This window comes from Gekko japonicus, unplaced genomic scaffold, assembly GCF_001447785.1.
Source record: "Gekko japonicus isolate JY-2015 unplaced genomic scaffold, Gekko_japonicus_V1.1 scaffold29, whole genome shotgun sequence".
NCBI classification, from domain to species: Eukaryota; Metazoa; Chordata; class Lepidosauria; order Squamata; family Gekkonidae; genus Gekko; species Gekko japonicus.
Window position 1 is genome coordinate 1,661,954 of NW_015172003.1, and position 14,857 is coordinate 1,676,810.

Sequence of the window (14,857 nt, forward strand, 5' to 3'; positions counted from 1 at the left end):
GGGATGCTGCCTGTGTCTGTAAACTGCTGTAAGCTTCGCTAGCTCTTCCAGAGTCGCAAACCTCCTCCTTATGTAAATAATCATGACATATGCCTCTGCTTACTGCTGAGCCGGAGAGGGTCGGAAAGTGGGTGGAGGCTGATCACAGGCTTCTGTCGTATGTGCAAGAGTGTGTATTTATTGAGAGTCATTAAAATCCCTCTGTGTTGGAGGGTGCCTTGTGTCTTGCATGCTGAGAATGAATGCACGCCTGAGGTTCTGCATCTCTGCCCAGTGAGAGAGGAAACTGCAAGGTAGCCAAGCCACCTTGCGCAGTACGATGGGGGGACAGCTTACCAGAAGCACGCTATACGGTAAGGAGCTGGCCAGCACTGATGTTTAGACAGCCAATTCTTAATGTTGGGTAGATTTCTTGCCCTTTCTGAAGCAGGAAACAATATGGCTCAGAAAGGTAAGTGAGGTCCCGGGGAAGAGCTGCAGCTTGTCGCTCTGCTTCTCGCTCTGCTATGTCTTTTTTTTTTTTGTCTTGAAAAGAATCCTTCCTGTAAAAGATGGTCTTATTTAAGGCAGAATCCGTGGATGAAAGAGAGGGGGGAAAGAGAGAGGAGAGAGTGTGTGTGTGTCTGATTTCATTCCATATGTCGCTTTTGTTTTATTGCTTTGGACAAATATTTGTCTACAGAAGGTTGCTTCCTCCTCTGACAGATACCATGTAGGAAAAAAAGAGGGAGAGAAGAGAATGTTATATAGCCTTGACAGCAAGGCCAGACAGTTTAAAAAGCATCAGAGGAAGCATTCATTTAAGAAAATAGATTGGGGTTTCAGCTTTAAGGTCCCTCAGATAGTGGTGTCTGCTCTCTGTCTCTCTATCTCCGTGTCTCACTATGTGTGTTTGTGAAACTGTATTTTGGTTTGCAGCACAGCTGGAGGCTTAAAAAGGCAGCTTCAGTGTAAATCCATTTAGTACCAGTATGCTGCATGTCTTCGCAGGATAATACAAGGGAGTGCATGAGAGGAGAGGGTGCGGTATTGCAGGGATCTGGGTAGTGTAGCATTGAACACTTTTCTCTAGGAGTAGTAGGCAAAACTGTATAACCTCTGCATGTTCTTAATCGGAGATGCAGTAAAAAAAATCAGCTTATTTACAGTAAAAAGTACAGTCTAGTCCAAATGAAGTACATTTCAGCCCTGCTGATTTCACGGGTAGTGTTGTTAAGCACATACCTACCTTGCGGTTGAACAGTGCTCAAGTCTGGATTATGTCCAGTATTTTTACTACAGGAACTGCTTGCTCCTCCTCATTGTTGTATTCCTTTAACTTTTTAAACATTGTTTGAGAAAGTGTTTTCTGTCTAAACAATCAGTTACCTGAGGTATCTACAAACTCCGGTTATAACTAGGAATATAAATAGTTGTTTTATAAGGAAGGTGTGTCTGTCTTGGTTGTGTATATGATAGAAATTGTTTTCTGAGGTGAGGTATAGTTAGCAATGCACACATTTGAAATGTATTCCACCATTCAGTTTTTAATTCATACTTCCTTATTTGCAGGCAACTGTTCAGTCTATTTACATTGTATCCACTACTAATGATATTCTCCATAGATTTAATGTTAATAACTTGGGGTCCTACCAAGATTTACTAGACTGGTTTCTGTCATTTTTCAGTGCATCATGAGTCACACATACTGTTTGCAAAATAATGTTAATACATTGCCAAAAGAGAGTGAGAGAAATCCAGTCAGAAGTGGTGGGTTTTCTTTATAACCTGTTTAGCCTTTCTTGTGATTGGGAGAACAGAATGCAAAACAAATACTTTCTGGAATCTATGTAAGTGTACATCTTTAGTTGGGAATCGCTGGTAAAAATTTCTTGAGTTGCAGTTAATGCTTATTTCATCATAGTGTGGTCACAAACACCTACCGCATTTTTAAACTTTTCTGGTGAACAAATAAAACGAAGCGAATAATGTTTTAGCTTAGAGAAAAAGTAGAAATATATAATAGTACTTTATAAATATAGCACACTACAGGGGGAAGAGCAGTTTTGGTTAAAGACAGCAGCAAATTTAAGAACCAGGAACTACAAACTAGCCATTACAAAAAATTCTGTGGGGAATCACAAAAAAGTTTATAAATTCTAATATAGTTTCACAGGATCACAGTGGGAATAAATAACCTAACTGAAAGTTATGTTGTACATTAGCTTCTTTTCCACATGGTGGTCATTAAATTAACTCCCCCCCCTTCTGACTTCTTTGGAGGACATAATGAACTTGTATAGCTAGAGAAGAATCTAGAAGAGTAGCCATGTAGCAGCAAAAGCGAAAAGGAGTCTCATGGCACTTATTTTAACCCTGCCCCTCTGTCAAACAGGTTCTCAGCAAAGATTACAATTAATCTAATAAGGAACCATCAAACACAATAACAATAAAATACTCATAAAGCCATCATATAAAACAGTAAAACCAGCAAACAAACCCTCTTCAAAAGAACTTTAAAACAGTTGTACTAAAACCATAGCAAACACTATTAAATCATCAGACAGCATAAAAACAAGTTATTGTCAGGTCATGTGGCGGGGTTAGCTGGTTCTTCATGCATATTTGATTCATATGGCGTTATTTTCTCTGTGGGCATCTTTCTGCAAAGCAGTCTGTTTTCTGCTTGATCTACACAGTTAACTGGTTCATGTAAATTGACTAACTGAACCCAAGGCTGGGGCCTGGGCTGTCCTGGTTGGCTTTTCGGTCTCTTCTGATTTTTTAGAAATCTTCTCTCTTATAAATTAAAAAAGAAACACCTGCAGAAAAGAATAGGCAAAGTCAGTAATGACTCTGAAATCCAAATGAATTTGTCTTGCTTAAAATAGCAATATTTTAAAAGAGGGGGAGTCCCCCTCCCCCTTGTGGCTACCGTGTACTGAAGTCAACACTCTTGTTTAAATTAGCTCATTATTTCACATGTGACCAAATAAGTTCAGAGTAGGAGAAGGGTGTGCTGACTTTACGTTTTGAAAACTTTAACTGAAACATCTGAGGGAGCAGCATCATAATACTTAATGGAGTTTGGTTTGATTTTTCTGAAGTCTAGAATGTTCTTTCTTTTTCTTTTTTTAAAACCCCCGGAGGGTTATTTTTATTTTTTCAATAAGACTACAAACTACAAAGAAAAATATAGGAAGGGGAACTACAACTATGGATAAAGGAAAGAAACCCACACTAACTAAAAACCCAAGAGTGGGAGACCCCCTTTATGTTAACCTTAATATTAGTATTAAAAGAGTTAGTAAAACAATATACTTGTAGAGTTCTTGTTTTTCACATTGTTCTATATTAGTAAATTAGTTATTATGAGAGAACTTTCTGAGCATCTTCTTTATTTCAAAGAGCCATTTATCAGAGTCCTTCTGCCCTTACTTCGGCTTTCTGTCTCTAAAATCATATACAGTTTTCATTGCTCCTGCATCCGCTTCTGCAGCAGAGTCCTCATCCATTCCCGAGGCAGCTGAGTCACTTGACTTAGTTTCTTCCTCTTTAGATTCTTCCCCCGATCCCAGCTGGCGTTTCAAGAATTCCTTTCAAGAGTCTATCTTCTCCCTTCTATCATTGATTTTAAAGATGACACATTCAGGAATCACCCACCTGTACTGTATACCGTTTGTTTGAAGAAAAGTAATTAACTCCTTGTAGCTCTTTCTCTTCTGACGAATTTCAAATGGAATGTCTTTTAAAGTCTTGATAATTGTATTCCCAAATTTCAGTGGAGTTGCTGAAGCTGCCTTTAATATAGCATCTCTGGTCTGTCTTCTTGCAAATCTCACCACAATCTCTCCAGGCAGGCTATATTTTTTAATATAATTGGAGTAAGCCCTATAAGCTGTCTCCATGTCTTTTATTATTTCCTCCGCTGGCAAGCCTGTCACTGGAGCAATAATCTCACCCAGAGTCTTCTTCAAATCTTCTTTTTCTGTCGCAGGAACCCCCTGGAACCTGAGAATCATATTAGCATTTTCCATTTGCAGCTGCAACAAACAATTTTCTTGAAGATTTTGTTTCGTTTCCACTTCACCCATTCTTTTCTTCATCTTCTTGCTTGAGGTGTCCATCTCTGTAACTTTCTCAGCCACCAGCTCCACTTTTTTTCCGTTTCTGCCAGCTGTCGCTGTTGTGAAGCAAAGTTTTGATTTAATGAGGTCAGTTGCTGGTTAATACCATCAAGCTGATCCATCACTGGCTTGAGCATATCCGCTAACAGCTTCATGACGTCAGCTCCCTCTTCCGGCCTTGGACTCTGACTACCAGGCTTTGCTTTAAACTTTCCTTGGGATGCCGCCATTTTTCAACTTTGTTTACACTTTCAAACCGTTTCTCCCGGGCTCGAAGCACTCGTCAATTCGCTATTTGCACTCAAGTAAGTCTCTCAAAATACACACACTGTCTGTTTCCTCCCACTCACCCTTCGCCGCATTTATCTGTCCTTGCGCTTCAGAGGCGTCTCTCTTTGTGCTCCGCTTTTCCCACAGGGTGTGTGTGTGCTGTTTATCAAAGTCCATTTACTTAGAACTCCCGTTCATTGTTGGTCACATTCCTGACCTCGCTCACATCAATCGTTGTTCCGCTCGGTCTCCCCCGCTTGTCCCGGTCGGGTTAGCTTGTGCCCTAAGGCCACTCATCGGTAGGATGGTCAGAGCGAAGAGAAGCCTCGATTCTCCGGCAGCAAGCCATCGAAGAGGCTATCCCTCAAAGCTCTCTGGCCTGGAGCCTTTCACAAAGGTTCCGTGTGAGTGCTACTTGAGGTGGCACCCCTCCATGCCGATGGTGTGCTAATCGCCTCCCAAAGCTCTGGGGAGAGCGACCGCCATCGCCAATCCATAGACCGGATATATCAAGTCTAGAATGTTCTGATGGTTCACGGAGCATGTATGCAGCAGGAAGGGGCTGTTCAGACTAATCAGAGTCCAATAAAATATGGTGTAAACTGTGGTGTTTTGCATATGACAGAGAAAAGAATACGTTTTCTGAAGGAGAACTGGGTCACAATGGCAAAGGTCACCAACCTGTCAGCCAGGCCTTCCTTGCAAGACATCAGACAAAAGAGTCATGAATGAGTTGTATAGTGACTACAAGTATGACCTATGAGCCTGAAAATCCTTGGTCCAGATTCCCCATAACCATGAATTCACTAGGTATCCTTAGACATGTCACTATTCTGTTGGAAGGATTACTGGGATTGTGCATGAACTTGTTTTGGACACTCTAATGTCCTATATAAATGTATGATTATTAGAGGTGGCTGGTTAACAAAGACTGTGGTTGCAGTTGCACAACAGCTAAAAACTAGGGAGAAAACTCCTAGAATACCCACATTCTTGGCCACCATAACAACTGGATGTTGCTACAGCATCATTCATCTCAGGGTCTCTGGTAGGTGCAAAACAAAGCCTTGAATTCTCCCTGGGAATACAGAGCAGACAAAATTTTAATAAGTGATTAGGTAAATGGGAACAGTAATAATTTAAATTTCCTTTTTCATTGAAGATGTCACAATTTGAGCTTGTTGAAATTCGGATAATAAGGATTCTTCTTCATTATCATTGCACTGTTCTCTAGTAACTGAGGCTGTATTGTATACTTCTGTTTATTTTGTAAACACTTAGCTTTTACCAGGCTATTTAGCTATTGTTTTAATTTGTGCCAGTGCACTCCATTTCAAGACTTTAAGTGCCAAATACCAAAAGACTCACTAGAGACAGTTTGGAGGTCTGCTACGGTCGCTTACACACTGGTTGTTTGCCCCACCACATATGCTGCTTGGAAGCTGTTTTTTTCCCTGCATCCCCAAACCATCATGGTACTTTCTTGGCCCTCTCCCTGCTTCCCCCGATTTCTTGCAATCCTCCACAGACCTGCTTTGCTGCAATGTTTTGGGGGAAATCACAGCAAAGCTGGGATGGCTCCCACATGAGTGGGAAAGTTTGGATTTTCCAGGTCCTGTCCACAGTGTTGCCATTTTCCCTGCTCCAGTCCCTGTGACAGCCACTCTACCTCACATTACTGAGGCGGGGCTTTCATAGGGGGAGGAAATGTCTGCTGTGGTGATTAGGGCAATGAAAATGCTGGAAAGCCCACTCCGTGCACTGGCAGCTGCAGCAACAATGGGGAAACCACAGTAAATCTCTCTCTCTCTTTTTTTTTGCCGTGAAGTCACAGCCAACTTATGATGACCCCATAGAGTTTTCAAGTCAAGAGATGTTCAGAGGTGGTTTGCCATTGCCTGCCACTGTGAAGCAACCCTGGTATTCCTTGGTGGTCTCCCATCTAAATACTAATCAGAGCCGACCCTGCTTAGCTTTTGAGATCTGGTGAGATCAGGCTAGCTTAGATTATCCAGGTCAGGGCACAAGAAATCATTGCCATGTGGAAATGCCCAACATTAGGAGGCAGTAGCTACACGGTGGGTGGGTGGGTTTACATTCAAAGTAACAAGGCTTTATCTGCAGTTATATTGTTGTATATTAGGCTATCGATACACTATAGCAATTATTCCTAGTTTCATTAAATCATCGTGTCTTGTTCACACGGGACAATCTAGTTCTGAGTGATAGTGCAGTGATAGTACAATATCCAATAATGCATGGCTACAGCCTCCCAGCCAAAGTTTGCCATTAATACTTCCCACATTCTTATAACATCTTCCCAAGTTTCTCCAATAAGGACTGAATACAAGATGCTTTTGAATGGGAGTCAGTTGTATGGTCTCACCGTACTGGAAAGGAAGGCATTTATTGGATGAGGAGAAACAAAGCAATTGGCCGTACCTGTGCCTCCTGTATGTCATTCTCCAAAAACAAAACTACCGGGGAAGCTGCTCCCATGCAGCTAGCTGTATGTGTGAATGGAACAAGAATTATTTAAAGAATCACCTTTTGGTGAGAGACAGAAAACAGGACCATTGACCATATCACTAGATCAGGCAGAAGCACTAATAGTTGGAGGAGAGGATTGGATATGGCTTGTTTTCCATTCTGTAAACTAACACTTTCCTTGGAAGGATGGACAGTGAACTCCTATTATACCATTTAAGGTAGTTGGTTACCAGTTATTATGCAGTATAACAGCTGTCCATAGTAAACATGTACTGAATAAATGGAGTGCAGTGTAACGCTATTGAAAATAACATAAAGGGAAGTGTAGTCAGTCTTAATCAGAGCCAAGAATAGACATGAAGAGTCTTGTTTCTCAGTTCTGTATTTCTAGTCATAAGACTATCATTTCTTCCTGAGAGTTTAAAAAAAGCCCCTCTGCAAATGTTGTGTACATCTCTTACTGTATCGTGCACTCTACTTGGTAAGTGTGCTTATTATGGGTGGCTCTTTCAACAGGATATAGTAACCATTTGCCATAGAGACTCACATGATCCATAAAATGAAAATACGTAATCTACCATTAGGTAATAATCCTTTTTTGGTACCAAATGTTTTCTATTCAATTCTCTCACGTAAATATTTAGAGACAATTTGCACCCTCTAAACAATATACTATATACAATCGACATAAAATGTAAGGTTTGCAATCAATAATTATGAAATATTAAAGTTTAGACTAGACACCATCTTTTAAAAACAACGCTCCGCAATACAGCTTGATTTAGAATCATGCTCCATTATGCATATATAGCATATTTAGAGTCATATGCCATTATGCATTTATAGTAGTAAATATTTATTTCAAACCCTTGCCTAGTAATGCAACATACAAGTACAAGTATAGCCTGCAAAGTCAGTCCATTGGGTCTCATCTAATTCAGCATCCTGTTTTCAGCTTTGGCTAACCAGATGCCTCCATGATGCCCACCAGCAGGGCAGGGGTCAACACCCCCCCCCCCCAGTATTTGTCCTCCATCACCTGGCATTTGGGATTGGGACAAATATCTTTGCTGGGATTTGATGTCATCTGCAGCATTCTATTTTAGTTCTCTTTTTTTCTGCATAGGGTAAATTGCAACTTAGTTTTGTGATAAGTACGCAGACTCCGATGCTGAATTATGTAAAGATGTAGTTTGATATTAGACCCACATTCTGTTAAAGCTGAAGTAGCCTTGCTTTGGTTATGGTGTTATCGAAAGCTGTGGCTACAAGTTTCACCCAATTATCAGGTGTGAATGGGGACCTGATCCATAAGGCTGGAGGTGCCAAAAGTAATCAGGAGCCAAGCGGAACATGTCTCTAAGTCATGTGCTATGTAGTTTGGTGCATCAGTTTTACTGCTACAATCCTGGTTTCTTAGGGCTGACCCATATGACTGTCAAAGTTCAGGGCTGCTAGACCCACTTGTTCCCTGAAATTGTTGATTGGATGAGCTCCCTCTTTGTGGCCAGTGACCTTCTGGCTACAAACAGAATGAAGTTTCCTGTATGCCACCAGAAACCTGTATTGGTATTTGCAGAGGCTTGTAAAAAGATTCATTCTCCATATGCACACTTAGCTGTGCCTGGGTAGGGAACTGATGCGTCATATGTTCAAGCCATCATTAGAATGAATTGGCCCTCTGGGTGGACTTACTATGAAGCCTTAGCAGCCTTTTGAGTAAAAAGCTGTGACATTTGGACAGATGATATTCCTGTGTCTGAAACTGAAAAGAATTCCCACTCTCCTTTATTCTTAATAGGGCAAATTGTGGCATTATGCATGTGTGATTAAATGATTTACGTGTGCATCTCTTGAGGGATGTTCTTGCTAGTTATGGTATGCACAGTGAATTAAGATTTTGTGGATGATGTGATTCATCATTCTGCATGCATATCCTTCCCATTAGATCACTAACCTCAGCCTGCAAACATGATGTCCCCCAGTAAGGAACTGATTACAACCTGCTGGGACCCAAAAGTGATTTGTGAACCCTTTGCAAGTGGGTCATGGACCAGCCCTTTCTAATGGGTCCCTCTGCCCTTTCCTTTTTTCTCTTTTGTGTCTTGCAAACCAAGATCTGACCCTGGAAACAGTATCTTTCATATACACGATGGTAAAGTAAAACAAATCCTGATTGTCACTAGAGTGAGTGAAAATCTTAGGGGGGATTAGAGGGAGTAACAGAGAAGGAGAGGGTTGTCAAAGGTCAGAATGTAACCTCCATGTCCAAAGGCGATGCCATTTGCTTGGGGTTCATAATGGGGGTACTGCACCCTTTGTACAGTGCTTGTTGGTTAGCCACTGTAGAAAAGGGAATGCTGAACTAGATGGGTGCCAAGGTCATAGCTTGCCTAGGGCACCAAAAAAACCTTGGGTCAGCTCTGGATGGGTCACCATACCAAGTAAATTTGGACTTGTGGGTCACCATGCCAGAAAGATTGGGAACTGCTAGATTATAGGGAGCTGGCTTTGTTTTCTGTTCCATTGTGTATCTCAATCCCAATGCTCTGTGCAGATGCTTGCAGTGCAAGGCCTCTCTTCACCAAGAGAGCTGATATTGTGCTGGTAAGGGGGGGGGGGCTCTGCATCATAAACACTTTCCTGTGCTGGTTTGTTTCTAACTACAGTACACCTCCTGGTCCTAGGTTTATGTTTCTTGTCCCTGAATCTCTGGGCTGTTACCCACAGTTCTGGTCTTGACACTAGACAGCTCATAATTTTGGCTCCCTCTCTTTCTGTCACATGAATTGCCATCATATAGCTACACTGTTAAAGGTGTTGGTATATGCTATATCATTTTGTTGTTACATGTACATCCTACTTTTTGACCCGGAGGTCTTCAAACTATATTTATTAACTTGTTCTTTCCTCATCTCCTCTACCCCATGGTATGTACTGTAGCTCCTTCACTGCAATACTGTACAATAAGGTGACTAGATGATCTCTTTGGAGGAACTATTTCCACAGAGTGGGCACCACAAGAGGGACCTGGCTCTGCCTTCTCTCAGATCTTACTACACTAAATAATTGGATGTGGAGCAAAGCCTTTTCAGATGATTGTGAAGAATGGAGGGTCACTTGGGGAATAATGTGTTCCCAAAGACATGAAGGACCCTGCCTTTTTCAGGGTTTTAAGCCTTTCTAACAACTGGGCCAGGAAGCAATCAAGAACCAAGTGCAGTTGAACCAAGACTGGAATTGTCTCTTTCATATTCTAGCTCTTCAACGAGCAGTTGCATTCTGCACAAATTGAAACTTGAGAATCATCTGTCGAGTGCATAACAGTAATCTCAAAATGAGGTCATCAGTGCATGAAGAATGGATGCAAATTTATGATCCAAGAGATCAAAGATTGCTTGCCAATGAAGATGGTTAAAGAAACTTCTGTCCCTCACTTCTCCCTGAAAATCTTCAAACAATGTGGCATCAAAACCCCTAAAGTGCATTCTTGATCATTTGGGTGTGTGTTTATTCCATCAAAGTAGATATTTTTCCTAATGCAAAAAATTTCTAGATCTGCCGTTCATCAACATCTCTGCCTTGTTAGAACTGAGCTTCAGTTTATTGGCCATCTTGCATCCTGTTAACAGAATTATCTTCTAGGAACAGATTGCTGCTTCAGGATTTAATGTGAATGCAAAGTAGTTGAGTATCATCAGGGTTCTTTAAACTGTAGATGAAACTCTGAAAACCCAAATTCTACAACCAAAGTTGTTTATATTTGTTTGCTTTCCATTTCTGGGAAAAAAGGGAAACTATGTGGCCTGTGAACTGCAGAACTGATGAAGCCTACATTTTATTTGTTATTGTTTAAAATTATTCCTTATCTACTGACCCCTGGAGTATTTGAGGCAGCTTAGAGTCTGAAAATAAATGTGATAGACACTTTGACTAACCTTCTTCTGACAGATGATGGTGGGCATTTCTGGGCTATTTTTAGGAGAGGAAGGCAGACATGGTTGAAAGCTTAAGAATATAATCAAGCCAATTTTAAGTACCTTGGGGTACCATTGATTTCAGTCTGAGAGAGTTATGTCTAGAAATCAGTGGGATTTTTAAGTCAAGGTGTCTTTGTACACACATACATATACAGCAGTCTTTGCATGTTCTGAAGTCTTTGCTTGCTTGTTTGTTTCAAGTCCTCCATTTTATGCAAATAGTTTTCTAGTTATGGAAGTAACACACATTAATTTTTGTGTTATCTACCATCTGCTTTGATTTGCTTCCTGTGCACCCCCACCACAAAAATATTGGGGAAGCATAATATCTTTATGTGATCTTTTGCTCTTACCAGGGTTTGATCAGACTGTCCTCTGACATGATGAGCAGCAAAGCTTGTCCAGGAGTAAGAAAGACAGAGTTAAGGAACAGTGCCACCTGTGGTCTCTGTTCTGGTTGCTCCCACAGTACATGGCCCTTCAATAGTACAATTAATGGGCCAGCAAAAATTCCCTTGTAGTAGATTCTCATTTGTTTTTCTCCCAAGTCTTGAACCCTTTTTACTAATACACTGGTACATACCTGAGTTTGTAGTGTTTAGCCTTTGCTAGTAGAAATGGAGAGTCTGTATAGTCAGTTGAAGCAAGCTTTGGGCTTCTGTTCTGTGCACACTTTCATACTGTCGATTTCAGTGGGGTTTCATTGATTTCCATAAAATTTACTGTCAATGTAGCGTGAATAGGATCTACCTTTAAATCTCTTTCAGAAGTAAATCCTATTCATTTAAATAAGACTCATGTCAAAATGTCCCCCCCCCAAAAAAGGATTGAAACTGGGTTGTGTAAAATGAAACAATTACAGACCCATTGTTTTTATTTAGATTTTTTAGATGAGCTGATCTTCACAGCTTCCAAAACTGGAGGGAAAAAAAGTCTTCACGTTTTGCCTTCTATTTCTGGATCTGGATCTGGAAAGTTTAAAGATTTTTGTTTTGTTTTTTAATGAAAGCCAGCTAATGGGCCAAAGGGATATTGCGTGGTATGCCCAGATTCAGACTAAGATACAGCTGAATAGTCAAAATTATTGCAAGATATGTCAGAACATGTAGGAAAGAAATGTATAATGGGACTTGCCTAATAACTAAAAATTGGATTTGAACATAATTGCTATTGAGTCCAGTTTATTTTCACCACATGTTGTAATTCATGATTTATCTGCATATATGGGTCTCTGGTCCCAGCTCCTGCCAACCTAGCAGTTCGAAAGCAAGAAATTGCAAGTAGGTAAACAGGTACCACTTTGGTGGGAAGGTAACAGCGTTCCATGCACCTCGGTGTCTAGTCATGCTGGCCACATGACCACGGAGAAGTCTTTGGACAGTGCTGGCTCTTCGACTTGGAAATGGAGATAAGCACCGGATACCTAGAGTTGGATTTGACTGGCTTTCAAGCAAGGGAAACCTTTACCATTACTATGTATAAAAAGACCCTCAGGGGATTTTTAAAAAAAATCCAAAGTGGTATCACTTATCTATACTGGAAATAGGAAGAGCCAGCATCCAATTTGGAGCCCTTGACAGTGGACAGTCGCCCATCCCTGGGGCAGGTGGAAGCATGGTGTTTGCAGTAATAACTGCCATATGAGTTGCTTTGCTTTTGGTTGTAGTTGCTCTTTGTTTTCAGAAAATAAGTCCCAGTATTGGGCCACACCTAACTTCAGCTAATTCTGCAGCAAACTTGTTCTAGTACAGGCTAATCTTTAGAGAAAAACATTAAACAATGCCTGTACCAAACTGCTTGGAAAGTGGCTCATACTGGGTTAGGTACGTTATGCATGCTTTTGGATGGAGCTCTAGGCGATATTATTTCTTGGCAGTCCACCTACATATTGTGGTTTCTTGGGTTTTATTCCAGCAATAATGCAGCAAAACCCACTCATTCTGTACTGCAAAACTTTTCAGTCTTTTAACTAGCTTTTTTCATCTAATAAATAATCTCCTAGTGGCTGGGCTATCAAGTTTCCTGATTTTACTGCTTCATGCAGTTGGGTTTCACATTCTGCACTCAGTGACCAACCCTGTTCTATACTGTATCAGTTTTCCAGCACAGGTTCATTAATCAAGGAAGAGAGAAGACAAATATTACAGCTATTGCAGTGCTGGTTTCAAACTAGACCTGTGACTCTAGAAATACAAAGTGGATTTTCCTTACTCAATTACCTGAGTAGTAAACTATTTACCAAGGCAATATATCAATACAAGCAAGAGACGTGTACATTTTCCCTTATATTCCCCTACTGTTTCTTCTTTCCCTTCCCTGGCAGCCCCTGTAGCCTCTCATTCTAGGGTTGCCAGGTCCCCTCATTGCTCTGGTGAGGGGATTTGGGGGGGCGTCCCCACCCCCAAGAGTGACCACCAACCCTGCCCCCCCTCTCCCACCCCTCCTGCCCATTTTGAAGGACTTCAGCTGATCGGCAGGGACCATGTGGCCTACCGACCAACCAGAGGGCTCTTTAAATCTGCCCACCCCCGTGAACGCCCCCCAAATCCCCCACTGGAGTGAGGTATGGACCTGGCAACCCTATCTGGGACTGTTCCCAGCAAGTCTACTTTCAACAGTGGACATGACAGGGAGGGGGACAGGATGTTTTACAGAGCTGTTTGAGCTTCCCAGTCTACCTCTGCTCCCCCTCATGGCTTTGCTTTACAGTAGCCAAGGTCTGGAACATAAGAACATAAGAGACGCCAATGTTGGATCAGGCCAAAGGCCCATCCAGTCCAACACTCTGTGTCACACAGTGGCCAGAAATACCAGTGCCATCAGGAGGTCCACCAGTGGGGCCAGGACATTAGAAGCCCTCCCCCTGTTGACCCCCCCCCAAGCACCAAGATGACAGAGCATCACTTGCCCCAGAGCCCCTATCTATACCTTGTGGCTAATAGCCACTGATGGACCTCTGCTCCATATGCTTATCTAATTCTCTTTTGAAGCCGTCCTTGCTTGTAGCCGCCACCACTTCCTGTGGCAGTGAATTCCATGTGTGAATCACTCTTTGGGTGAAGAAGTACTTCCTTTTATCCGTTCTAACCCGACCGCTCTGCAGTTTCATTATTGCTGAGCATTATTGTTTTGATTGATTTCAGATTTCTCTGCACAGTTGGGATTTCTTTCAGATTTCTTATAATCCCTGGCTTGATTTTGTGGATTTTTTTTATCCATGCTCCTTGCACTGGTTTGGAATTAGATACGTGATGAAAGTACTGTATTTATGTATCAAAACATTTATACTCTGCCTTTAATCAATTGCTTTGAAAAGTATTCTGCTTTAGCAGGGTGCATGTGTCATTGCAGTTTATCAAAAAAGGACTGCTGCTTGAGCAAAGCGAACAAATAGGAGCTGAATCATTCCAGATGCAGGGAGTCCATTCACAGATATCCCCACATTTATTTCCTTTGACTCAAATGCAGTCACAGAGGGCAACTATTTTACTCAGGCACAAGTGGGGAATGAGTGCTCAACTTTCCTCACCTGCTTTTCTTATCTAGAGCATTCTTCAAAATTGCTGTAAACTCCACACCTCTGTTTCTTGCTTTGTGAGGGTAACAGCTTTTCGCAGGGTGACTGGTATCTGGAAGGCAGCGCAGGTAAACACACCCCTCCCCGGCTGCTTGAACAAATTAGGAAGTCCCGCAGCAAGTGATGGAAAGGGGCCCACCCTCACAAAGTAGGGAGGGAAGAAGCGGTAGGGTTACCAGCTCTGAGCTGGGAAATACCTGGAGATTTTGGGGGAGGAGCCTGGGGAGGGTGAAGTTTGGAGAGGGGATGGACCTCAGCAGAGTGCAATGCCATACAGCCCACCCCCCCATAGCAGCCATTTTATCCAGGGGGACTGTCCTCTGTCATCTGGAGATCAGTTGTAATAGCAGGAGATCTCCAGGTCCCACCTGGAGGTTGGCAAGCCTGAGAAGCAGGGAGAGAATGAGTCAGCCAGTCCAACAGCTCGACTAGGT

At 41.9% G+C, this 14,857-nt stretch overlaps 1 protein-coding gene across 1 annotated transcript in view; it reads left to right on the plus strand.

Annotated features, from left to right (window-relative positions):
* Positions 1-217: 217 nt before the first annotated feature.
* The window catches only part of NEURL1 (neuralized E3 ubiquitin protein ligase 1), a 123,087-nt gene continuing 108,447 nt past the window's right edge, over positions 218-14,857 (plus strand). Inside the window, exon 1 of the mRNA XM_015420109.1 lies at positions 218-353. Coding sequence (XP_015275595.1) covers positions 320-353 — 34 coding nt within the window. The 5' untranslated portion in view covers positions 218-319. The remainder of the gene's footprint in view (positions 354-14,857) is intronic.